We start from the raw sequence: 27,167 nt of genomic DNA on the forward strand, positions 1-27,167 counted from the left end.
GTTTAAAATTGAATAAACCCGTTTTGTTTTGCTGTTGTTTCCAAACCACTGCGTTTGTTTGCAATTAAAGAGTTACATTGGCTTGTCCCTCTTGTGAATTGTTTTGAGCCAGGCTGCACATATCTAACTGTGGTGTTTGCATTTCAAACACTCATGTATTTTTAATTTTTTTATTTGGTGCTAAAATAGATGGTTCCTTGTATAGCAAACAGTCCCTAAACATGGGAAAAGATATATAAGTTCAGAATGGCAGAAATCAGCTCAGTCTCCTGAGTACAGTCACCTGAGTTCTGAAATTGAGATATATCCCACAGACAAATCATTAGACGCACTTTTTTTTTTTTTTTTTTTTTTAATAGTTTAGCAGTGCAGGTTTATTTGTGCGCACCCATCGTTTTATAATAAAACTCTGAGGGGCTTTTGGAGGATAAAGGTCAGTATCATTAATATAATAAGCTTAGATAGATAGATAGAGATATATCTATCTATCTATCTATCTATCTATCTATCTATATATATATATATATATATATATATATATATATATATATATATATATACACACGTGTGATCAATGCTGCTGGTTTGTTATTTTTTTTCTTGAGATTTACACATCCACAAGCTGTCCTGAAAATAGAAGCAATGACAGTAACATATTTTTTAGAAAACTTTGTGGAAAACTTTGAGCCAGCTTTCACAGACGCCTTTGTTCCTGAGAGAATGCTATATTTGGCAGTGATTTGCACACATTTAAAATGGGGGGTAACTGCTGCATATCGTTACAGGGGGGCTTCCAACCAAGTGTCTTTGTATTAATCACTTTACTGTAGCGACTTGTTATGCCAGGCAAACTCAACGAGGGGCCATTAAAGAGCATTAATAGATTGGCATAACATTATGCTTCGGTGCACCCGATCTGATTAGAATCAGTCGATGATTCTAATCAAACCGGATGTTCAGTTCTTATTGATCGCAAAACGTCTCTAAATATTGTTTCAAATAAAGGCCATTGTTCGTGTGCACATTTGGCAGTGTTGATAACCTTGATTTTGTTCTCATTAAAAAAGAAAAATATATCATTCGATAATGATTCCTTTCTGACAAGGTTATGCCCAAAAAAAAAACAAAAAAAAAAACACAGGACTGAACGCACACAAATAAAAGTAAAGTGTGTTATATTTCATTTAAAAACGACAAACAACGTGCATTATATATATATATATATATATATATATATATATATATATATATATATATATATATATGAGAGAGAGAGAGAGAGCCTATATGACCCCTTTACAACGTATTTATGTTTGATGTTGAATAATTTTTCCCAGCCTCCTTGCAGGTGTATGAGGAAACATTTACAATGGTAAAAACCTTACTTTTTTACATTTTATTTCATTTTTGAATCCATTCAGGATGCGCATTTGAGAAAAATCCGATGGTGTAAAGTGTCTATAGATTTAGATCGAGCCATTGTTAAATACTCTCCGCATTTGTTCAGTATTGTGTTAATAGAAACTTGACAAAAGTGTGATTTTGGAATTGTATGAATGCTTGATAAATAATTGCTATTTTCTGCTACAAGCGATTTTCTGGTTTCAGCGACACTTAAAAAGTCAAACACAGATCACATAAACAACACGTTTCATTGCGCACTCCTTTAGTAAACGAGTAGAAGGTATCACTGCCTGCTTCTTTAGTTCATATAAGTATTATTTTTGAAAAACAAAATGTATCTCTCTTATTTTTTTTTACTCTTTTAAACCCCCATTCGCTTCCATGATGGAGTGCAACCGTCAGATTTTCATCAAAGTTCTATTAAGTGAAACATAGGTTGCAAGGCACCGTCTGATTGAAACAGTTTAAATTCTAATTGTGTTTTTAATTTGACATATAGTTGCGGAGAAGAATGACACTGCAACGCCAAGGGGCGGTCGATTTTCTTAATTTCTCCCAGAGGAATTGATGAGTCTATCAGGCCAGTAGATTGGAAACCCATTAAAGCTCAATGGTTAGGTTGTTAATTGGAACTTGATGGATTGGGGGCCCGTCGATAGGCTATGCTGATCCAATCTTCATGGCTTTCTGTTTTCCAATAAATTACACAATTCATTTTCAGCCACAGATTACATAAACTGTACACCTCCAGGGCTGCCTTTTTTTAAATAGGGAGCTCTCTCTCTCTCTCTCTCTCTCTCTCTCTCTCTCTCTCTCTCTCTCTCTCTCTCTCTCTCTCTCTCTCTCTCTCTCTCTCACTCTCTCTCTCCAGAAAAGATCAGGCTGGGGCTTTGAATGAAAATCGAAACATAATCAACGTTTATACTTAGAAAATGTATTGAGATCATTTTCTCTGGTAATTTCCTTATTTTAAAGTTTGGACGCGCTATATATCACAATCCACACGTGTAAAAGGCCTGTGTTTAATATTTATCGAAGCTTGATTTCCAGATCAAACCTGTTTATGACTTCATCTGTCTTTTCAGGAGGAACGTTTTTTCCCCTAATATTACAGCTGAGCTCAACAGACCATATTTTTGTTTGCAGCCATGGAATTAGCGTAGGCTTTTCATTTATGGGGACAAACTATCTTGTTAGGGGTTTGTAGGGTTACTACAAGATGGATAATGAAAATTAACTCTCTCCCTCTCTCTCTCTCTCTCTCTCTCTCTCTCTCTCACACACACACACACACACACACACACACACACACACACACACACACACACACACACACACACACACACACACACACACACATATATATATATATATATATATATATATATATGTGTGTGTGTGTGTGTGTGTGTGTGTGTGTGTGTGTGTGTGTGTGTGTGTGTGTGTGTTTAAAACGAATATAGGATACAATTTTAACATGATTCCAATGAGCGCAAAGTTAATTAACATAACGGAAGTTTATAGAGTCCGGGGTTTTGGATCAAATCACTATCCAGCATCTATACAGCTGCTGTTCTGCACGTTGGTTATATAGCCCATTTTAAAATTATTTAAAAACACAATTACCAACACGACTAGGTTCATTTTACATTTACACCATTATTTCAATGCGTTGTTCCACTCGGATCCTGCCAACAGATGCCCTGATTTAAAAATCCTTAGATAGATAATACGTATACAATCTACCCATTTAACTATGTCATTGGAGATTTCACGCCTTATCTGTACCCCCTATAAATTCTATTCAATCCCTCAGCTGCAGGCAGCAGTACTCGTATATCACGCTTAGTAAAACGCACCCTCGTGTGAACATATGCCCAATTTAGTGTCCATCCTTAGCCTATATAACACTCTAAAATAAACACACAATCTGCCATATAAAAGGGGATTTGTATAAATTGTAGCCTACATTTTAAAATATAATAAATATAATAACAAAACGTATTTAAACATCACCCAACATGACTATTGGCTTTTTAGTGCTTGTAAAATCAAAAGGAAAATCACTTTGGTGCTGTATTTATTTATTTTCCACGGGATACAGACTAGTACACTGTAAACAGAGTTTTGTTTTAAAGTGTCCATCTTATTTCCATCTATGCATTATATAATTACGTCGTTCATTTTAAATGTTACCGTTTAGTTTAGGAATGCAACGTAGCGTTCCTAAATACCCGGAAGTGTTGATGAATCAACGGTCAACAGTACCGTTGAATTTAGCTACGCACACAATCAGATAGATGAATTGTACCCCTTTGTTTAGTATCCACAACGAGGTGTGGACGGCACGCGTTTTGTAACTTTTTGAAGCTACAGTTTCTATTTGGGGTTGAAACAGGACGGGTGTTAGCAGCAGCAGCAGCAGCAGACAAAACGAGCATAAAGAGGGGAGGGTGATGATGACCGTGTCTGGTGTAGCAGGGACATTGGGGTTAAAGAGCTGACAGCATGATTAAAGCTGACCATTTGTAACATGCCTCGACCGCGTGAAAAGGTTAACATAGGAGAACTGCGCCTCTTGTCCATGCACCTGCAGTTCAAAGACAAGGAGGGGCGGGACTAAAATCCTCCCACCAATTAATACGTCAATCAGTTAGCTGGGGCTCGTGCTGCTCCTAAGGGCGCGGGAGATTATTCAGATAATTATCAAATTATTACCAAATTGGAGGCAGAAGCTAGTAGCATTGTAGCTTCAAGCAATCTGATTATTTCCAAGATGAAAAAAAGTAAAATCCTTTCCATCTTTTTTTTATTTTTATTTTTTTTAAGTAGCATGCAGACAGTAGTAATTTGATCCTGTTTGACTGTAAACAAAAACAACAAAAGCATTCTTCATGCTATACAAAATGCATATCACTGTCTCGTTTGTGTAAATGCTTTCTTTTGTAGCTTACACATATTGTGATCTTTAAACAATGTAAGGAGATTCCAAAATTACGACATATTTTCTTTGTCATACATATATACAATATATCACAATAAATACGTACAGCATGCAAACTCTTCAAAAAAGAAGCTGCAATTAGCATACTATCTTGTTCACATTTGTGACAGTTATCAAAATACTACAACAGAACAGTGCACGACAACTTTATTAAAAAAAAAGGTAAAACAATTGTTGAAGCCTATTATTTATATAATGTTTAATTAAGCTACTTAATAGTAATTAAAGACAGTGGTATCCTATGTTGGTTGTGGTTTTAAAGGGGATTATGAATTTAAGTGCGAGGCGGGTTTAAGTACACCGCAATCGCTATACCTCGAATGGAGCTAAGGAGGGGGCGGGACTAAAATCCTCCCACCAATTAATACGTCAATCAGTTAGCTGGGGCTCGTGCTGCTCCTAAGGGCGCGGGAGATTATTCAGATAATTATCAAATTATTACCAAATTGGAGGCAGAAGCTAGTAGCATTGTAGCTTCAAGCAATCTGATTATTTCCAAGATGAAAAAAAGTAAAATCCTTTCCATCTTTTTTTTATTTTTATTTTTTTTAAGTAGCATGCAGACAGTAGTAATTTGATCCTGTTTGACTGTAAACAAAAACAACAAAAGCATTCTTCATGCTATACAAAATGCATATCACTGTCTCGTTTGTGTAAATGCTTTCTTTTGTAGCTTACACATATTGTGATCTTTAAACAATGTAAGGAGATTCCAAAATTACGACATATTTTCTTTGTCATACATATATACAATATATCACAATAAATACGTACAGCATGCAAACTCTTCAAAAAAGAAGCTGCAATTAGCATACTATCTTGTTCACATTTGTGACAGTTATCAAAATACTACAACAGAACAGTGCACGACAACTTTATTAAAAAAAAAGGTAAAACAATTGTTGAAGCCTATTATTTATATAATGTTTAATTAAGCTACTTAATAGTAATTAAAGACAGTGGTATCCTATGTTGGTTGTGGTTTTAAAGGGGATTATGAATTTAAGTGCGAGGCGGGTTTAAGTACACCGCAATCGCTATACCTCGAATGGAGCTAAAGGATATTGTTGATTTGCTGGTATATTACAAACATTTTAATTCTAATGTTACTTTTATGTGGTTGAGAGGATGAAATGCCCTTCCCTTTAATGACTCTGGTATTGCAAGTCTAGTCTAGAGGTCAGTTTGCTGAATACTTGAATACTTCGGGAGAATCACGTTGCCTCTGAACCTGATCTCTTGAATATGGGATGAAAAAGGCAGCATTAATATAACTTCAAAAAGGGAAATCGGAGACAGATCAATTCAAGAGGTTTCCATTTAATGTAAAATTATTAAACGACTTTTATGAATTCCAATAGAAATGTCAAGTAACTGCGTAATTTTAAAATGATCACGTGCTGTAAAGGCTTGTAGAATTACACGAGGGAGTGGGGGCAGCATAATTTGTATTTGGTCATAAATTACTTCGCTTGAATTGCATCCAATGAGCGATACCCCTACCACATACTACTGCTAGAATTCTTGGCGCCGGGGAATTTACTTCCATAGACAGCCAATAATTTTCCATTCAGTTCTATTATCCGATATTAGATTCATGCAGCAGCCTACCCAAATCTATTAAGTGCGCATTCAATACGTTCATTCTTTTTCTTATAGTCATCTGAATTTACCCTTTGCGCTATAGAGTCGTTGAGGATTTAGGTTTTTGAAACCAAATATAATATGTAGTTGCTATTGCCGATTTAGGCAGTACTTTGAACTAATCTGTATCTTTGCACCATTTACTGTCACTTTGCAGTAAATCACCTGCCGTTACAGAGGCCAAATGACTTCAGCATTCAATGCAGTGTGAACATTAAATCACGTTCTGTGTATTATAGTTCGCGCTACAGTGAAAATAAAATTAAAAATAACAGTCTTTGACAAACGGCTATATCATTCTCTCATTTAACAATGCATGTATTTAGCTTGATCATTTAAAGGTGCACAGCAATAATATATATATATATATATATATATATATATATATATATATATATATAAACAACATATACACACACATACACACACATAAATAAATAAGATTCATAATGCTTTCTGTGTTAAATTGAAAGCACAGACAAGACAGCACGATTGGTCTGACTTCAGTTACACATTCAATCCAAATAATTATTGCTTGTTAATGGTGTGGCATGTACTTAAGATACATGTGTACAAAACAATTAATCACAATCAAGTGGCCTGTTCTGGGATTGTTTTTTGCTCCAGAAGAGAAGTAGTTTAAAATTTCCGGGGCTAACTTTAAGGCTGTGATTGGCCCGTGTAAATCTAACCTGCATGCAAATGAAGCAACGCCACAAAGCTGCCTTGAGATCAATACCCTTCTGGAGGAAGGCAGGGGATACATTCAGGCTGTGCAGGCTCAGGGAAAAACAGCAAACACCTTTAACGCCTATACTGTACTCAATACTCCTCTAAATTGAGACGTGTTGTTTTCTCTCTCGCTCTCTTTCTCTCTCTCTTCGTGTTATGATCCCAGAATGAGTAATAAAGAAGACCGCGGTAGCAAGTGCTTCCCTGCGCCGATCTCCAGCTTTACTATCCAGTCGATCCTGGGTACCACGTCGGAAGGTGGCCGCTCAGGTAGCAAAGACACGTCCATTGGAGCTTTGCAAAGAACGCGAACCCTTTCTGTGTCATCGGAAGAAGACTGTAGCGCCGGGGAAGAATCGTGCTATAAAGAACCGGGCTGTTTCTGCTCGGAACCCGGCCACAACGAGCCATGCAATCACCAGCACCAACCTATCAACTTCTCTCGTCTCGGTAAGTGTCATTTAGAAGCTCGGTGAGTCTATTGCCACTTGATCAATCTTTCATTCGTGTTTCAATGTGCAAACTATGCAATTCGCTATTATTTGCCTCAACTTCTGTATACAATTCCTGAATCCCATACAATATAGCCATAATTAAGTTCTGCACAAATTCATTGTTGCGACCAAGAAAATAATAATAATAATAAAAAATACACTCGCTAATTTAATTAAACATAACGTTTACAATGATATGTTCCAGGTTGCGAAAAATACAATTTTAGTATGGTCTGTAAGTGCAATAGTCATAACGTAATACAAATTTGGAGCGTTTGCAACGTGCATAGCTTACAGTTAAGTATCAAATCATATAAAATATTTTAAAATTAATCGGGGTTCCCATCCCACATTAATTAAAATATTAAAATGTTACAAAAAAAAAAAGAATACGTGACAGCAGGCTCCGAATATATATATATATATATATATATATATATATATATATATATATATATATATATATATATAATAATATATATATATATATATATATATATATATATATATATATATATATCAGCATATTTGATATTCATTAAATTATTAATTTATAAGTGGAATGGATGTTTACTAAAACTTTTTGTAAAAGAAAATACAGTATTTTATTGACGTAACACTGAGAATAAGACAATTTGCACATATATAAACTTGGGAAATCGCATCAAGACACCTGTTTCTTCAAAATTGTAACAGATTCCTCGTTTTATAAGGTAAAGGCTGTATTAATTTTATAATAAAAATAATACGAATTCATATCAGTAATGCTATAAATAAAACAACTATTCTACAGTTCTAGACATTACATTAATATGCCCATTGTTCAGTTTGCTTAAAGTTACGATTCCATAAAGCAAATTGAAACTAAATTATTATTCTTGGAACGCAAACGAAAAAAAAAACAAAACAAAATACCGTGAATAAGCAATGCAGTAAAACCGTACGTTTTCACTGCTTTGTTTTTTCTGTAGGTAAAGGGATTGCAGCGGGTCAGGGCTGCACTGAAAGACTGCAGCACTTACCACCACCACCTCTACTACAGGATTACAAAGAAGAAAAGGACAGACCTTGTGGCCAAAACTCGCCGGCTTCAGAGGACAACAAACACAGCAACTCATCCAAGAAGAAGACCCGAACCGTTTTCTCTCGGAGCCAGGTGTACCAACTCGAGTCCACCTTCGACATGAAGCGCTACTTGAGCAGTTCTGAGCGGGCCTGCCTAGCCTCGAGCCTGCAGCTAACAGAGACACAGGTGAAGACTTGGTTCCAAAACCGCAGAAACAAATGGAAGAGGCAGCTATCCGCGGAACTAGACGCGGCCAACATGGCACATGCCTCCGCACAGACTCTAGTGGGGATGCCGCTGGTATTCAGAGACAATTCTCTTCTGAGAGTTCCAGTTCCAAGGTCCATTGCTTTCCCAACACCTTTCTATTACCCCGGGAGCAACCTACCAGCCCTACCTTTATACAATCTGTATAACAAGATTGAATACTGACTTTATTCCCCCCCCAAAAAAACAAATAAACAAACACAAAACCTGGTTGACACATAAATGTATATTTATATAATAACCTTACCTGTTGAAAATGTAGGCCTATCTTTCTTATTATGCAACAACTGGATGTGTAAATATGATAGCAATGTGCTTCTCTAAACGGCAAATACACCATGTGTATATTAATTATTTTGTAGATTTTTTTCCCCATTTAAATAGCTACCCCTTGTTTAACCGAAACACCTGTTATGTGAAAAAAATAAAGACATTCTGATGTTTTAATAACAGGAAATTTGACAAATCACACTGAAATAAATTTCTTTACACATAGGTATGTCTTATTTTTTCATACACACACACACACGCACGCACTATAAACATTGAAAATAAATGAATAGAGAAAGATGGGTTTTGTCTTATTGATTTTATATTACCACAAATATCCGAATGCATAAACAACAGTTGTAAAAACAAATTTAAATGTTGTCAGATTGATGAAATTGAATCTTTTAACCACACATAGTGTAGTATAAAAATGAAGTATTGTATTATTATTATTACTACTAGGACTACGACTACTAATAATACAGTTATTGGTTTTCTACAGAAAAAAAAGTTGGGCTATACTATACCTCAATTAACTTATGCTGTTCTGCCCTCAGCAACATGTTCAGTAATAAGAACTGCCAAAGCTGACAAAGAAACAGCGAGAAGTTAAAATGTAAAATCATAAAGAGAAGCCCCGTTTTCTCAGTGATCGTCACAATATGCATCAGTGTAAAATATAACAGTCTGCTTTTATCTTCAGCCCTAAGGGGGTTAATGTTGATCAACAGTTGGATTTGTGAGCATTGTAGCGCCTAATGGGGAATCATAATCGTGCTTACCCAGAGATTACCACTAAAAATGGCTAAGCCTGGTTCTATGATAAAAGTCTATAAGAAAACAGCTAGTGACGTATCACGTAGTGATAAAAAATTCCTCCCCCTTTATTATTATTATTATTATTATTATTATTATTATTATTATTTATTTCTTAGCAGACGCCCTTATCCAGGGCGACTTACAATCGCAAGCAAATACAAAATACATTCAAGTGTTACAATACAAGTAATACAATAAGAGCAAGAAATACAATAATTTTTTGTTCAAGTGTGACAAACCACAATTCAATAATACAGCTAGAGCTGGAAGAGTAAAATCAGAATCGGCTAAAGTAGCTTTACAAAAAGGCTACTCAAGGTCATGGGTAACGAATTCAATATTTTTCACGTGTTTTATTAAAATATAAAAACGGGCATAGGTATACATAGACTATTTGTATACTGATTAATAATCTACGGTTTGGAGTGTGGTCTTTCCATCTAGACATGTTTTGTTTTGTGTGTAGTTACTGTTGAAAAAAAAACGTTAGTACTGATACGCTGTATGACTATTTAAATACCGATACAATTATTCAAATGTTTCGTCTTTATAATGGACCTGTGCTGATGTTTTTGGCAAAACTATTTGCCGAAAACACCTTTTTTTCAACAGGAACTGTTTCATACGGGTGAGCATTTTAAATTGCAAAAACAAAAAGCTTACCAACGAGTTCTTTCTTACCGAAACACTGAACTGATTTCACCATACACAACATTACTATCCTGGACTGCAGTAACTTTTAAAACTAACCCGTGCTGAACAGAATGGGAAAATGCCATTCCTGTATCACATGACACCAATGTCCTACATGACAACGGAAGTGCGTCAACAAGAAAGGAGGCGGGAATGTTTTGTAGTTCAAATAGACCAATAGGAGAACGTTTTGTTTCTTTGAGGCAAGGAAACAAGGGCCGAGACGGATAGCGCGGGGTGTTTAGTCAGCAAGGAAAAAGGAAGGGAAAGAAAATATTGTACGCGTGTGTGTATATATATGTTAAATATTTCTACTTCTGTGATTTAATTTTTAAAATAACCAAGACAAAGGTGAGTTTAATAAATATCGATACTGTGAATGTTTTTTTTTTGTAAATATAATGCGGTCTTTGTTAAATTATATTATTTTGTCACGCGTTTTCAGGCCTTCTGTGTTGTTAATTGTATTATTTTATTATTTTTTTAAAACCTTTTGTCTACATCGGGTATTTCTTTCTGTGCCACTGTTGAAATGCATTTCTGTTGTTGTGTGGACGAATCGTTGGTGTTTATTTGTAGAAGGTTAAAACAAACTAAGATAGAAAGAAGATTATGACGTATGTAGGTGGGAACGAAATATCTTCGTATACCTCGGTGGTATTTTGAATGGCTTTTTCTGACCAAGTAAAGTTGGTACGAAATGTAAAACAAATATCATGATGTTGTTTAAACATCAGTATTGTGGCGATAAAAAACGTAAGACCTAAAATTAAAATGGAAATGCCTCTGTTTCTTGTGTAATTTGGTGCAGATAAAACATATCACTACCACGTACGTGTGTGTGTGTGTGTGTGTGTGTGTGTGTGTATGTATGTGTATATATATATATATATATATGTATGTATATATATATATATGTGTATATATATATATATATGTATGTGTGTGTATATAGATTTAAATAAATTACACGCACAATCTGTGAAAGCATTATACAGACCCATGATGAACTCCACTAAGAATTTGTTTGTGTGATAGAGAGGCACACTGAATCATGAAATCGTATACGTGTAGCATACTAGTACTACAGTTGTTACCAAGGCAGTCTCAGGGATTGGCAGAGCATTGTCTTATAAGAAAATACATCTGTGTAGCAAGAGGCAGTGTGTTTTTAATGTCTTATTTGTTTTTTTAAATGGGTTTGAACAGATTTGAAAGCCATTTTAAACCAAATTAAATGCGAGTAATTTTCTTGCATTTCTGGTTTAATACTGGATTGATTTCTACCCCAGATGACAGGTTCAAATGAATTTAAGCTAAACCAGGGCCCTGAAGATGGTATCTCTGCTGTCAAGTTCAGTCCAAGCACTGCACAGTTCTTGTTGGTTTCTTCCTGGGATACCACTGTCCGCTTGTTTGATGTTGGTGGCAACGCAATGAGGATGAAGTACCAGCACTCTGCCCCCGTTCTTGATTGTGCCTTTTATGTAAGTGATTATATATATTTTTTTGAACATATTAACAGATGGGAGTTTTGTGGATCTACTGTGACAATATTTCTTTTAGTTCAGTTCACCAACAGTTGGTTACAAGTTTAAAACAAACAAAAAAATCTAAATCTTGACTCAAACACTCCAGGTTAACCTCGTCATGCCCCTGTAGTGTTCCCATAAATTCCCATCATCTCAAAGCTGTGTGACCTTTGCAAATACAGTCCCATAGTTGCGTAGATAGGCCACTAAAGCCCCCCCCCCCTCCCCTATTTAGTCAAATTGGTCCAACCCTTCACCTCTAGGGGTTGTTAATTCACTACCCTTGTTTCATGCCTTTACCCTCTTGAGACCATATCACAGACTCTAGCAAACCAGGCACTATTGGCAGTCTCTGCCTGAGACACCTCCAGGACCGATTGATCGAAGGGGTGTTACATTCAGCAAACTATATATTGTTTTATATAATTATTTTTATTTATTTTTTATTCCCCCTCCCAGGACCCCACACATGTTTGGAGTGGTGGCTTGGACCTGCAGCTGAAAACACACGATCTGAATACAGACCAAGGTAAGCTGTTTTCTCATAATAGAAAACCTGCCCAATTTGGTCCCCAACACACACTATTCTGCAATATTGTATACAGTGATTTTCAATGTTATCAAAGCAGTGTGGCAACAACTTGTTAATTTATTTGGTATCAAAATGTATTAATACAGAATGTAGTATTCTTGAACATGCTGGCTTATCTACTTTATTTTCTATTACTATAATTTTAACTTTCAACTATCACAATCTGTTTCTTACTATCCTATTTATTTACCAGGTAAAAACTGAGATGCAGCAATATCTACTCAGTTCAGCACTAATACTCCTCAATCTGAATTAAACCAATGAAGACATGCATACAAATTAACCATTTTGTCTACCCTCCACAGTATTGGTAGGGCTTCAAATATTAGGTCTTCTGATTTGGTTTCTAAGGTTTAAGAAATTAAATCCTTAAATGCCCCTTTTGGAGACTAAAGCTAAGTACACAATCCACCTATAATGTAGATCATGTAATAACAAGGGTGTTAATTCTCACTCTTTCTTTCTTTCTTTCTTTCTCACTCACTTACCTGCAGAAACGATAGTGGGTGCCCACGATGCTCCAATCCGATGTGTGGAGTACTGTCCCGAGGTGAATGTGATGGTGACCGGTAGCTGGGACAGATCGGTCAGACTTTGGGATCCCAGGACTCCATGTAATGCAGGAACCTTCTCACAGCCGGAAAAGGTTGGTTTTGTATCTCAGGGTTCTCCCCAGGCTTAATACTATATTTGCGCCGGCTACTTTAAAATATTAGATTTCCGGGTATTATCATTCAGTCCATTTGTCGTATTATTGTACTGTAAGGTGATATAGTACATAAGATATACATATGCACCAAAAAAAAGCATTGTTGTGATTGTAAAAATATGTACCCAGGTGCTTGTGAGGTGTTGGTGGTTCATGTATTGAGGCTGTATGCCTTTAAGAAGAAAGGCATGATGGGATATCAGCAGAACACTTGTCAGCTGATATACAATTACAAATGCTTAAGTCCAGAGGTGCTGGATTATTACACTCCGGTTTCCTGCAACAGTTGTGATGGTGACCAATTTGTGTGGGCACTGTTGTGTAAAAAAATGGTTAAAATGAACAATTGCATTCAAAAAATGTGGAACAGCAAAAAACAGACATGCATTAACAAATGAAAAGGTTACACATTTGTGTGTTATTTTGTTTGAATTTCAATAAACCTACGTTATCTTTCCCTAGTCAAATTGCAGAGTGCCTAAATGAGAACAGTAATTTACCATAATAAAAAACAACAATGAAAAAGAAAATGTAGAACATAAAGAGCAACCAGATAGTCAACGAAAGACAACACATTATTCATATTCTTTGTCGTATTATATATTTAGGGTAAGGCAAGTTTATTTTTCTGTTAAAAGTGCTTCCGGCTATAATGTTTAGCCGCCGGGCTGTACAGAGTTCCTGGGGAGAACCCTGTATCTACTACATTTTTGTATTGCTCCACCAAAGCCCAACAAGATTTTAAAGGGCACCAATGTTTTAAGGAGATTTACATTGTTGGCCAAACCATTCTCCTGCACTAGAATATTTCATCTACGAGACCTGAAGTGCATTTGTCTGTCAATAGAAATGTAAAACCTTCAACTCTAAATTATCAGTACTCCTAGTGTTTTTGTAAATCCGTACACATCTCTAATTGGGTAATCTGTCCGTTCTAAGCTTTTATACAATGTCTGGTAAATGAACTGCTGTGGGAGGGTAAGCTAGTGAGGTTAGCAGTATGCAACACACAGTCAAATATTGGCAACTAGTATTACTTTATAATGGATTGTTTTATCTTGAACTGCTAGATGCTTTTACAGTGGAATAGTATTGTTGGTGCTGATCACAATGAAAATGAGGCAGGGGGGTGAAAAGTGTTTAGCAAGTAAAGACAGCTAAAAGGTGTCAGCTGTTTGGCAACCCCTGAGCATCAGTGTGGCGATAGAATACCAGGAGTTGACGTGGATAAATACTTGACACATACAACACAGCAAGATTGTTTTTCTTCCATGTTTATCAAGCACTGCTGTTCTTGTTCAGGTGGAGTTACAGGTAAAGCATTACAAATATTTTGTATTCCAAATGTTCAAAGTATCCACACTTTCAGCTGTAACACCTGAACTTGCAGGAGAGCCCTTTTCTGTTTAGTTAGACTGCAGTATCTGTACTGTAGACTTGCATGATTCTATCTGTTGTTTGAAACCCCTAATCTATATGCTCAGTAAATTGTTGAGACACATCCGTTACTTCTGTCCTTACCCCCCCCTTTTTACAGTGAAAATGACCACATTACACAGCACATTACCACTGAATGGCTGTGTTGCTTGACAGATTATTCTTGACCCAGTTTCAGCGAAAGCCCTGCGTTGAGAATAAATGGATTGCATTAGATAGCGGCAGTGATTTATAGCTGAGTTTGGCATGTGCGCGGTAAAGGGATGAATTTGTGACAGATTGGAGTGCAACTGACAGCCTCTGTGAATGAAGCTGTTTATTAGTTCCGCAGGGTTCATTGTCATCAGTTTTTGTAATACTTCACTGGGTGGATGTTTGCACGCCGTTGACTTGCAAGAATCTGCATGACCTGTCAGCTTTGCAGCTTGATTTATAACGGTAGAAGGGCATTTAGTATGAAGTCTGGCTGACAACCAATATTTATAAAGAATAGCTAGTGTTATGTATTGCCAAATGGTGTCTATGAATTACAATTTTTAATAGCTGGGGCAATTGAAATGATTTGAAGTGGTTAAACTAAAGAAGACAGCAGCTGGCATTACAGTGAAGATTTGTTGAGATGATGTGCTGCACTTAAGATTTGAGCAGGGTGATGTGAAAGGCAAGTATGGTGCGACCGAGGAATGATTTGTAGACGCATAAGAGTAGGAATAGAAATGGCTTAATCTCACTGTTTGGCTCTTGTATAACTTATTTCATTGTATAAAAGAAGCCTTATCCTTTCCTATCCGTCACACAATGCTATAGTAATTCCTTTTTGTACTATACTGTGTGGAAGGTTTTCATATCTTCATAGCTTTTTCCCTCTTCCAAGGTGGTGGTAGTGAGTACTAATGGTAAGTATTCTTAATCTACTGTCAAATGTAGAAGTTGTTCACTGAAGTGATTTATAAACATTTTCAAGCACTTTGTTCATTCCAAGCGATCAAAGACGTACGGTTGTGGTCAGCATGTACACTTGCAGGGGGATCTTGTTTTACTGTGACCTAAGGCTTTTGATGCGCAGCTACTTTCATAAAAAGATTGGAATGTTTCACTGGTCTTTCCTGATTCCTTAAACTCTTTGGATTGCAGAGTACTATGTTTTTACTAGTATAATTGTACCAATATTTCAATAGGCAAAAAGTTTCTCACTAAAACCTCCACCCCAAGTTTTATGGGTTTCTGTCCACTGAACATGCAACAAACCATACAATTGCAACTCAGCTTCCTTGTTTATTCAGTGTTAATCTGTGTGGATTTATTTATTTCTTTATGTATTCTGAGCAATGTAATGGCTTGTGTTACTTTTTGTAAATGAACAAATGTTTAAATTGAGTGAATATCCGGACATGAAAAAAAATATATATATATATATTTTTTTTCATGTCCGGATATTCACTCCATTTAAATATTTGTTCATTTACAAAAAGTATAATATTATGAATTTTTTTGTGTGTGTAATGGTTTTTTTGTTCTTGATTGTGGTGGTGTTACTACTTCCCCAGGTTTACACGCTGTCGGTGGCAGGAGATCGACTGATCGTTGGTACAGCTGGCCGGAGAGTCCTTGTGTGGGACTTGAGGAATATGGGCTATGTTCAGCAGAGGAGGGAGTCCAGTCTCAAATATCAGACCCGCTGCATCAGAGCATTTCCAAACAAACAGGTACCAGTGAAGTTGAACATACTAATTACATGTTTCCATCAGAAAAATAACAATTTAACCCTTTGCGGTCCATTTATTAATCGCGCGTCAGGCACGCCAGGTCTAATTAATTTTCACACGCGCAGTTAATTTTATACGCGCTGTTTGAAAGTATTTTTTTTCACAGTCAAACGGGTTTAAATGGCCCTGCATATCAACAAAGCACACACTAGGCATCTCCAGCCCCTCCCCAGCCTTTTGTTTGCTATAGCATTCAGCTGTGTAAGAAATAAATAATAATAATAATAATAGTCGTACATACCGATCGATCATCTCCAGATCACTCGTTTTATCACCAAACTCCTCAATAATGCGATCCAAGTCATTATTTTATTACTATAACATCTGAAAAAAGCTCTGCAAATGTCCATGATAGTCTCAGTGCGCTGACGCACTTAGCCAGCTTGTTTATTATGGACGCCCATTATCTGATACCTGATACCATGTATGACTATTCATGAAATACGCCTTTTTTTTTTTTTTTTCCCGACTTGTCTCGGCTCCTGTCGCTACCACTCGGCAATTGAATGGTTTTCTCGGCTTTTTCCGGAGAAAAAACGACTAAACACCCGTTTATTGCGTTGCTATAATGATGTCGGACCCAGTCCGACAAAGGACCTGTGAGGAATAATTGCAATGTCGGACCCAGTCCGACAATGGACCGCAAAGGGTTAATCTGATTCAATAACTTTTTTTTTTCCTAGTGTGTCATGTTAAAATTTGACAAGCTCTGGGTTTATTGATGTTTTGGATGGACCAATAGTTTGAGATGTGCTCCCAATAACAGCTAGCTTCTGACAAGTCATCTTTGATGCTACCCATAGCAGAAAGAGTGACAATAACTGGTCTTATTATTATTATTATATAATTTAAATAAACTGCATAGTGTTTTGGGCTCAATATTCTAGGTATAATTGAGGTTTTAATATCTCTAAGTTGGAATGGGAGCCCTAATCATTTTAACCACTTCTTGGGAGTTCTAACCAGGCAGGATGATGTAGCTCTAACAGGAAAGTCTTAACAAAAGTCTGGCAGCTATAGAATAGCTGCAGGACTGTTTTAGAAGTGTACTTTGCTTAATCACTGTTTAACCTTAAGACACAGAGATGTTTTTTCAAAAAAGATACGGTGTTTTCAAAAATCACTAATGTTTGACACCTCTAACTGGCTGACCTGACCAGTTCAACTGAGTTGCATGAGAGAAAAAAAAAACCTGGTGCTGCATCCATGTACTGCTGTTCAGGCTATTTGTAGCCCAGCTCTCTTCAGATGCTCTCATATTTGCGGTCTGATACAATCCCATGCTGAAGTGTTGTTTCTTGGTTGTAGGGCTACGTACTTAGCTCAATTGAAGGTCGGGTTGCAGTTGAGTATTTGGACCCCAGCCCAGAAGTACAAAAGAAGAAATATGCTTTTAAATGCCACAGGTTAAAGGAAAATGGCATTGAGCAAGTTTACCCAGTCAACGCGATCTCATTCCACAGTGTGCACAACACCTTTGCTACAGGTAAGAGCCATGCTTTTGTATTTAAACACCTCTTTTACCAGGCTTGTGGTGCAAGTTATCTAATACTGTAATCTCTTAATGTGGCATCTGTTGATGCCTTATTCTAGGGTTAAATGCTTTTTTTGAAATCAATTGTATTTCCATGGTCTAATGGTAAGCTGGCTGATATCTGTTCTGGTTTCCTTCCATATACTAGAGAAATGTTTTGAAAGCGATCAAAGCTGTTGCCTATGGTTGTTCTATGCCACAGTTAAGCTTTCAGTGTGTGGCTGCTACTCCCCCCCCCCCCCCCCCCCTAATCCTGTGTGGTTTCTGTTTTTTGTTAAGGCGGCTCTGATGGATTTGTGAATATCTGGGACCCCTTCAACAAGAAGCGTCTTTGCCAGTTCCACCGCTACCCAACCAGCATCGCTTCCCTTGCATTCAGTAATGACGGCTCCACTCTTGCTATAGCAGCGTCCTACATGCACGAACTGGGTGACATTGAACATCCTGAAGATGCAATCTACATTCGCCAAGTGACAGATGCTGAAACAAAGCCCAAGTGAGTTTCCTTCACCTGCAATTTTTTTAATCCTATTCCAAGTTATCTGTTTATTAATTTTTCACAATTTCATGAATGGAATTATTGATATGGGTAAGTGCAGCTGCCAGTTCAGTCAGTTTCGATTTTTATCTTGTTCTTCCAAGGTTTCAATATCCGCTAGTTGATAGACGTCCAGCAGATAACGCGCCTATTTTTTTCTTTTCTTATTCAATGCAGGATGTCGATCTTTCATTCCTTGGCAGTTTTGGAAAACATTGCCCCTTCAAATCTGTTGTCTAATTTATTTTTTACTACGCCTCTATTTGGAAGCATATCAAATTTGCACTAACGCCAAGAGCTTCAAGGAGCATTAACATAAACCTCCATTACAGTTTAGGTTTACAATACTAAGATGCAACTTAAAAGAACCAAGTAAACAAACATTTCGCCTAGTGCCACCATCAATGTACTTGTCTCGGTTTCTTTCAAGTTTGATTTATGTATTTTGAAGTTAATTATTTTTTAGGTTTACTGTACAACCCCTATAATTTTGCATATTTGAACCTTGCACTGTTAGTTGTAACCTGTCTTGTTTGGTTTGGTTTGGCTTGGTAAATAAACAGCTATACAAGTACATTTTTATAAATCTCTTACTATTACACATTGTATATAAAAGACAATGCTTATTTAACACAACCATAAGCAAACCTCTTTTATGTGTGAAAATATTTTTGGGAGAATTTGCCATCAATTAAATTTAGTAACCGGTGATTCTGGCAAAATGTACAGAGTTCATATAGAACAGTCCTTCAGAGGCTGATTGTTTTCCCAATACAGCATACTATTTTCTAATTTCCCAGAAAGTGAGGTCTACCTCCTGACGAGGTTAATCTGCAATTAAACTTAGATTTCCAGTTGGCCCTGCTTTGTGTTTAGCAGATGGTTTGTTCCCTGGACTGTTGCAGCATAGAGAGGTTAGGGTCTGGCTCTTGGGAGATGCAGAGTTTGAGTTTGATTTACTAATGAAAATAAATCCAACAATAGTAAATCTGACATTTGTTTCATTTACTTCAGAAGTCATCTTTTAGCAAACAATTGATCCCAGAGGGGGAAATGCAGAGTAGGTAATATGCTAAGAAACAACAGCAAAGATGCTTGTTTAGAAAATAATTTTAAAGCAATTGGAATGCATTAAAACAGGCAAATATTTGGACCCGTTTCTATCTTTAAGTGAATTTGAGGAACAATAACAAGGTTTTGATAGTGCCTTGTCATTTGTAACCTATGAGGTCTTAATTTATTGACTATAATGGTCAAATTGCTTGTTTCTTTATTTTATTATCATTCTGGTATACATACACACAAAATCAGATTTGTATTGTCTCAGCTTATTTCAAATCTTTGCATAGTGACTTAACTATAGCTTCAGTCTGCATTTTTTATTTTAGTATTTTGCACAACGTTATGTGGTATTTGTTTTTTGGGTCTTGCGTTCTTGTGTGTTAATGTGGAGGCAGCATCCCCTGTCGAGTTTAAAAAAAAAAATATATATATATATATATATATATATATAAATAAAATCCAACCTAGCCTGTTACACAAAATATATCAAAGTGCTTCTGTTACTAAGCACAGTTTGACCTATATTGCCTGCGTTTTTTTTTTTTTTTTTTTTTTTCTAAATAGTATGAGTAATTACAATAAAACCGTACTGGTTATTGTAAACATAAATGGGGCAATACATTTTATATATTTATTTATTTATTAATCTAAAACTGTGTTGCTTCATTACACAGTCTGAATTGTGGTAGGAAAGTTATGCATTGTTGGGATTTGTGTCTAGCACCTCTATCATCCACCATCCCAATTTTGTATATCTTCATTCGGCAGCTGAAGGTCCATGGCAAGCGAGCATCTCTGCATAGCACAGCATACCCCAAGGTGCACGAAGCCCAAGATGGAAGATCTACAAATGTAATCTTCAGAGCTCCATTTTTCACACTTGTAATGTGTGTGTGTGTGTGTTTTATATATATGTATATATGTATGTATGTATGTATGTATGTATATATACATACACATATATATATATATATATGTATGTATGTAATATGTATATTTATTTCAAACAAAAGTGAGGACTGGCTACCACAGAAAGATTAACGCATACCAATGCAGAGACATTTTTTTTTTTCTTTTCCTTTTTGTCTTCATGTTTAACATTATGAAGGTAAACTGATTGCTTGCCATTCTTTTATTGTTGCCTTTATATATAAAAAAAATAAATACTTATTTAGACATTTTTAAAAAGATTAGTGCTGGGACAGATATCCGACTATTTTTTGACATGTATTCGGAAACAAATTTCAGATGTTCGTATTCGCTAGAAATTACAAAAATACCTTGAACTTGTTTGCCACCTTGCCAAAAGTTGCGCTACAGTTTCAAATATGGCAAATGGAAAAGAGCTCTGTGTGATGTGAGATTTAATATATATACAGACGTGCTCAAATTTGTTGGTACCCTTACAGCTCATTGAAATAATGCTTCATTCCTCCTGAAAAGTGATGACATTAAAAGCTATTTTATCATGTATACTTGCATGCCTTTGGTATGTCATAGAATAAAGCAAAGAAGCTGTGAAAAGAGATGAATTATTGCTTATTCTACAAAGATATTCTAAAATGGCCTGGACACATTTGTTGGTACCCCTTAGAAAAGATAATAAATAATTGGATTATAGAGATTTCAAACTAATTAGTTTCTTTAATTAGTATCACACATGTCTCCAATCTTGTAATCAGTCATTCAGCCTATTTAAATGGAGAAAAGTAGTCACTGTGCTGTTTGGTATCATTGTGTGCACCACACTGAACATGGACCAGAGAAAGCAAAGGAGAGAGTTGTCTGAGGAGATCAGAAAGAAAATAATAGACAAGCATGGTAAAGGTAAAGGCTATAAGACCATCTCCAAGCAGCTTGATGTTCCTGTGACAACAGTTGCAAATATTATTAAGAAGTTTAAGGTCCATGGAACTGTAGCCAACCTCCCTGGGCATGGCCGCAAGAGGAAAATCGACCCCAGAGTGAACAGAAGGATAGTGCGAATGGTAGAAAAAGAACCAAGGATAACTGCCAAAGAGATACAAGCTGAACTCCAAGGTGAAGGTACGTCAGTTTCTGATCGCACCATCCGTCGCTTTTTGAGCGAAAGTGGGCTCCATGGAAGAAGACCCAGGAAGACTCCACTTTTGAAAGAAAAACATAAAAAAGCCAGACTGGAATTTGCTAAAATGCATATTGACAAGCCACAATCCTTCAGGGAGAATGTCCTTTGGACAGATGAGTCAAAACTGGAGCTTTTTGGCAAGTCACATCAGCTCTATGTTCACAGACGAAAAAATGAAGCTTTCAAAGAAAAGAACACCATACCTACAGTGAAACATGGAGGAGGCTCGGTTATGTTTTGGGGCTGCTTTGCTGCTCCTGGCACAGGGTGCCTTGAATCTGTGCAGGGCACAATGAAATCTCAAGACTATCAAGGCATTCTGGAGCGAAACGTACTGCCCAGTGTCAGAAAGCTCTGTCTCAGTCGCAGGTCATGGGTCCTCCAACAGGATAATGACCCAAAACACACAGCTAAAAGCACCCAAGAATGGATAAGAACAAAACATTGGACTATTCTGAAGTGGCCTTCTATGAGTCCTGATCTGAATCCTATCGAACATCTATGGAAAGAGCTGAAACTTGCAGTCTGGAGAAGGCACCCATCAAACCTGAGACAGCTGGAGCAATTTGCTCAGGAAGAGTGGGCCAAACTACCTGTTAACAGGTGCAGAAGTCTCATTGAGAGCTACAGAAAACGTTTGATTGCAGTGATTGCCTCTAAAGGTTGTGCAACAAAATATTAGGTTAGCGGTCCCATCATTTTTGTCCATGCCATTTTCATTTGCTTTCTTATTTACAATATTATGTTGAATAAAAAATCAAAAGCAAAGTCTGATTTCTATTAAATATGGAATGAACAATGGTGGATGCCAATTACTTTTGTCAGTTTCAAGTTATTTCAGAGAAAATTGTGCATTCTTCCTTTTTTGTGGAGGGGTACCAACAAATTTGAGCACGTCTGTGTTTATGTGTGTGTGTGTGTGTGTGTGTGTATATATATATATATATATATATATATATATATATATATATATATATATATATATATAAAAAACACAGGATCAACACAGCAGCTCTTGAGCCTCTATTTTAAGTTTTAGACAGCAAAAAGTAAACAAACCAGATTATGCGCGTGCAAGCATGTGCCCTCTACGAAAAGCTATCTGGGTCAAAAAAGCGTTTGCTTTAGCGAGAATGAGAATCTCATGACAGAAAAAAGGCAAGCATGCCATTCTGAAATGCCTTGTTTAAACAGTGCCCAACTTGCTGTGAATGTTGTGTAGTGATTTTTATATAGATTGTATATAATATATATATTATTTATTTCTTAGCAGACGCCCTTATCCAGGGCGACTTACAATTGTTACAAGATGCCACATTATTGTTTACATACAATTACCCATTTATACAGTTGGGTTTTTACTGGAGCAATCTAGGTAAAGTACCTTGCTCAAGGGTACAGCAGCAGTGTCCCCTACCAGGGATTGAACCCACGACCCTCCGGCCAAGAGCCCAGAGCCCTAACCACTACTCCACACTGCTGCCCCATATTTTTTTTGCGACTGTGTGGAATGTAATAAATGAGAACCAAAACAGTGAGTCTTTTTTTCCCCTTCATTTTACAGCGCTATTTCCATGTTTTTGTTTTGAAGTGTTTAAAGTTAAATTTCAGTTTTTGTTTGGTTTCTTTCAGCTACAGTAAGGCACAAGTAAACCTCATGTTGTTACTTTATGAAAACATTTCTATGGCCTCTGTTTACTGTGAGTAAACGGCAAGGAGTTAAAATAAATAAATAAATAAAATGCGTCGGAGGTCGTGCTGCCTTTTAAAAATGTGCATTTGTAAAAAAGCATGCAATCTCAAAATCTGCATTTTCAACCATAACATCTGCATATTGCATCAACATAGTTATATTATTTTCCAATGTAACTATTTCAGATTAACGAAGTTAACATGTACAACAGTACACTGTACAAATAATGGTAATAGAGATAGATATAAAGACAAGCTTACCATGAAATGCTTTCTTTTGAAAATCCCCCGTTCACTACGTAAAAATCAGTGTTGTAGAACATGTACCAATGTCTGTGCGGGTAGCTGTCAACATCAGAACTATTTACAGTTTTGCTGTTTTTTAGAAGTTATTTAATTTCCTTTTAGCACCCAAGTCAAAAAAAATACTTGTGCTCTTTCCAAATCAAAGTCTTAATTCTCAGGAGCTTCCATTGAAATTATCATGTTGTAGATGATCCTCCCGTAAACGAGAGTGTTTACTGGTCTGCACTCGGTTCTGATATCTAAAACCCCCCTCAAGGTATCGTAATTGCAATTGCTGCAAGTTTGTGCGAAAGCAGGAAAGATGTCGGAATAATTCTCAATAAACCCTGCAGGCCTCATCCATGGTCTTAAAAACGTGATTTTTGAGCATGTGTTTTACTTGTCCAAATTCTTGGCTGAGTGTCAACAGGTAAGATGCTCTGATACAGATTACTAAGCCACTCGAATACCAGGGACGTGCGCAGTGCTACATGGGATCCTGAGACTTCTGCTTTTTTTTATATATATATATATAATATATATATATATAAAATAAATAAATAACGAGGATGCAGAGAGCAGTGGAACCATTTTTACACGTTGCATTGTATAGAACTACGTCATATAAACACAATTATCGAATAGGGATGAAAAGGGGATCTGTTGGCTTACATCTCTGTTTTTGAAACACTTATTTTTTTGCGTTTTTATTAATGTTGTGCGTATATAACACAGAATTAAACATGACCTCTGAAATGCGGTGTCAACTTTTATATACTATTTATTTCGGGAATATAAAAAACAACGTTTAACTTGAACTGCTGTTTGGCATCCATTGTTTTGTAGTTGTCACTGTAAGGCCTAGACGACGTATTTTTTTACTCCTGTGTTATTTTTCTACTTTGACGTGTTACTGTAATGTCTTGCTGTAAAACAAAGGCGCACACATGGGCCATGCCCTCCCCCTGCCCCTGATACTATGCGGTCTCTGCCTGCGTTCTGAGCAATATAATGGCTTGTATTACTTTTTAAAAACAAATGAATATTTAAATTATGAACAAATATTCAAACGTAAAAATCCTGTGTTCGTCCCAGCACTAACATATATAATACAGTAGATGCCGCTTATTAACAACCACTCAGTTCCCAGCAAAAAGTTGTCATTAACCGAAAGTTGCCAATAAGCGAAAAGTCCCTGTTTTCAAGTGTATTTATATACTGTAGTTGTACCAATATGGCACTGAAATACATGTGTTTTAAATGTCAATGTTAAATTTTACGAGAAACACAAAATACCCAAACATAGAACTGTTTACTTCACGCGTGTGTAAAACAAAAAAATAGTACACAACGATGTACTACAATTGTCTTTACAATGAGTAAAGCAAACAGTGTTGTACTTGCAATCAATTCTAAAGAACACAATTTTAAAATCAAATGGTCCAATGTTGTCTGCTTTTTACATTGTACCACCTCCCACTGTAAATCCATCTCAATTTTGTGTGCAGCTTCGTAGCCAGTTTCAAAGCCACGATTCTGCCAGAAATACGCAGTTGCGAAGTCAGTGTGTTATAAAAGCTGCATGAAGTATGTGCATAAATCATGCCAGTGTGCTATGTAGCACTGGCAACTAGTAATAAAGTTGTCAATAAGCGGCATGCAGTTGCTAATATCAGAATTCCATTAACATTAAAGTCTATGGGACGAGGATTAGTTCCTGGGAAAATGTTAATAACCGAAGGTTGTCTTTATCAGGGTTGCTAATAACCTGCATCTAGTGTTTGTATTGTTCCTGTAACATTGAGGCTGTTTTGGTTATGAATGTGTTGCAGCCATTTAAAATGGGAGACTTTCAAAATAGAGAGTTGTGGATTATTTTTTTTTTTTTTTAAATCCATGCATAGACAGAGTACTGTTAAGGCAGGTATGTAACATGCCTGTTCACTACAGCTGTTAATGTCCATCAGTACTTCAGGTTTCATTACTGTTTTTGTTTCTTCCACAGGTCAACGTAAATTCCTCAAACTCAGTTTTTTTTAACACCCTGAAGTCTCCCTTGGTTGTGGAAGTGTCTGCTGGCATCCAGTCCTGAACCACAGATACAAAGGTCGATAAAATCGCCCTCTTCCTTTTCCTATTCATTCTGTCTTTTTGTATATTATGTGTGTTTCCTATTTCCTTCCCTAATAAATTTGTGTCCAATTGTAGTAAACTGACTTCCTTAAACTGGGGTAAAAATGATATTCTGTATAGATCTTTTGTAGATTTTTTTATCAGTGTTTTGTCTATTGACAACAGCAAGATTTAACTCTGGAATTCTTCTCTGTATAAGTTAAAAAAAAAAAAAAATAAAAAATAAATAAATTTGATGTAGAGATTTCCTGTGGTGTGTTTTTCTATGATCATAAAGTCTGTTTGCCCACACTTGCGTCTGATTCTGGTGCGCTAACTGTCCACAAAAGTGTTTAGCGATTGCCTTAGGGGTTTGTGAACGGTGCTAAATAGGGCCCTGAAAATCAGAAGCCCTAGCTGTAACAGACACCACTACCAAGAATAATATGCAACACCAGACATTTGATGAGCATACTGCACTAGATTTGTCTGTTGAAGAGCTCTTCCAATTACCAGGAAGTTGTTAGACACATACAAATAGGTCTGTAAGAACTAAATAATAGCAACTGCACTAAAACACTGCTTTGGTAATTGCATGTTTAAAACAAAACACCAGTGTCCTACAGTCTACAAACCTATTCAAAATGCTAAATAGGATACTTTGAAAGAACCCTATGTGGCTCAAAAACCATTTGCTAGACACCTGTGATCTACATGATTTGATAAAGTGGTATGAGCCATGACTTAAATGTACGATCCATTTTGTGCCTGGATTGTACCTAGATGGACAAATACTGTATATAAATTCATAACTGGGTGAATCGAGGATTTTTTTTTTTTTTTTTTTTTTTTTAAATTGAGGTGATGGTACTTCTAATGTAAAAAAATAAAGCATGTGATCACAGTACATACTATAAAAGCACTTTAGAAAATATCTTGAGTGGGAGCTTCCTATGAAGTTTTATTGGTGTAACACTCAATTTGCTTACTAAGCTATGTATTACACCCATGAAGACTTAACCAATGCAAGAGGTAGTCCGTTTAATTACATTTCCTCGAAGTGGCATGTACAGGAGCAAACTTGTATTTTTTATGGTTAAAGCTTTTTGTGGTAAACGCAAACCAAAGAATCATTGCCACAAAGGATAATTAATTTTGAGGGCATTGCTGCTTTCGAGACTACAACTGGAAACGTCATGCTTAATGTAAACACTGATAACATTGCAGTCCCCTTGTTTTCTGTTACAGTACCATCTGTTTTTTCTTTTTTTTTCTTTCTCGGTATTAGCCGTGATCCCGCTTATCAAACCGCTATTGCTCCCTGTCTGGACTGATCTGATTTTTGTAATGTGTGTTTTTGTAAGAACTGAGTTGCCCTGGATAAGGGCTTCTTTTATAAGAAAGTACA

At 36.4% G+C, this 27,167-nt stretch overlaps 2 protein-coding genes across 4 annotated transcripts; both read left to right on the plus strand.

Moving 5' to 3' along the window:
* The first annotated feature begins 295 nt into the window (after nucleotides 1–295).
* Nucleotides 296–9,196, plus strand: LOC117417670 (homeobox protein HMX2-like). The gene is made up of 3 exons (XM_034029857.3): nucleotides 296–433; nucleotides 6,951–7,234; nucleotides 8,250–9,196. Exons 2-3 carry the CDS (start codon nucleotides 6,952–6,954, stop codon nucleotides 8,774–8,776), a joined length of 810 nt encoding a protein of 269 aa, XP_033885748.3. The 5' UTR covers nucleotides 296–433; nucleotide 6,951; the 3' UTR covers nucleotides 8,777–9,196.
* Nucleotides 9,197–10,578: 1,382 nt separating this feature from the next.
* LOC117417936 (mitotic checkpoint protein BUB3) lies at nucleotides 10,579–26,071 on the plus strand. Of its 3 annotated transcripts, XR_004546770.3 has the most exons (9): nucleotides 10,579–10,744; nucleotides 11,686–11,880; nucleotides 12,385–12,454; nucleotides 13,012–13,163; nucleotides 16,211–16,369; nucleotides 17,738–17,915; nucleotides 18,243–18,459; nucleotides 20,332–20,415; nucleotides 25,653–26,071. XR_004546770.3 is itself a non-coding variant. In XM_034030355.3 (8 exons), exons 2-8 carry the CDS (start codon nucleotides 11,686–11,688, stop codon nucleotides 25,660–25,662), a joined length of 981 nt encoding a protein of 326 aa, XP_033886246.3. In that variant the 5' UTR covers nucleotides 10,580–10,744; the 3' UTR covers nucleotides 25,663–26,071. The 3 variants fall into 3 exon arrangements, 2 of the variants coding, with proteins under 2 accessions (XP_033886248.3, XP_033886246.3); XM_034030355.3 differs by lacking the exon at nucleotides 20,332–20,415 and having other exon boundaries at nucleotides 10,580–10,744; XM_034030357.3 differs by lacking the exons at nucleotides 20,332–20,415; nucleotides 25,653–26,071 and having other exon boundaries at nucleotides 18,243–18,463.
* The last annotated feature ends 1,096 nt before the right edge of the window (nucleotides 26,072–27,167 follow it).

Source organism: Acipenser ruthenus, chromosome 13 (assembly GCF_902713425.1).
Source record: "Acipenser ruthenus chromosome 13, fAciRut3.2 maternal haplotype, whole genome shotgun sequence".
NCBI lineage: Eukaryota > Metazoa > Chordata > Actinopteri > Acipenseriformes > Acipenseridae > Acipenser > Acipenser ruthenus.

Coding starts and splice junctions, on each gene's coding strand:
- LOC117417936 (XM_034030355.3), top strand. CDS start 11,686: ATGACAGGTTCAAATGAATTTAAGCTAAACCAGGGCCCTGAAGATGGT. Junction 12,455..13,011: donor CGATCTGAATACAGACCAAG/GTAAGCTGTTTT, acceptor ACTTACCTGCAG/AAACGATAGTGGGTGCCCAC. Junction 17,916..18,242: donor GCACAACACCTTTGCTACAG/GTAAGAGCCATG, acceptor TTTTTTGTTAAG/GCGGCTCTGATGGATTTGTG.
- LOC117417670 (XM_034029857.3), top strand. CDS start 6,952: ATGAGTAATAAAGAAGACCGCGGTAGCAAGTGCTTCCCTGCGCCGATC. Junction 7,235..8,249: donor TATCAACTTCTCTCGTCTCG/GTAAGTGTCATT, acceptor TTTTTTCTGTAG/GTAAAGGGATTGCAGCGGGT.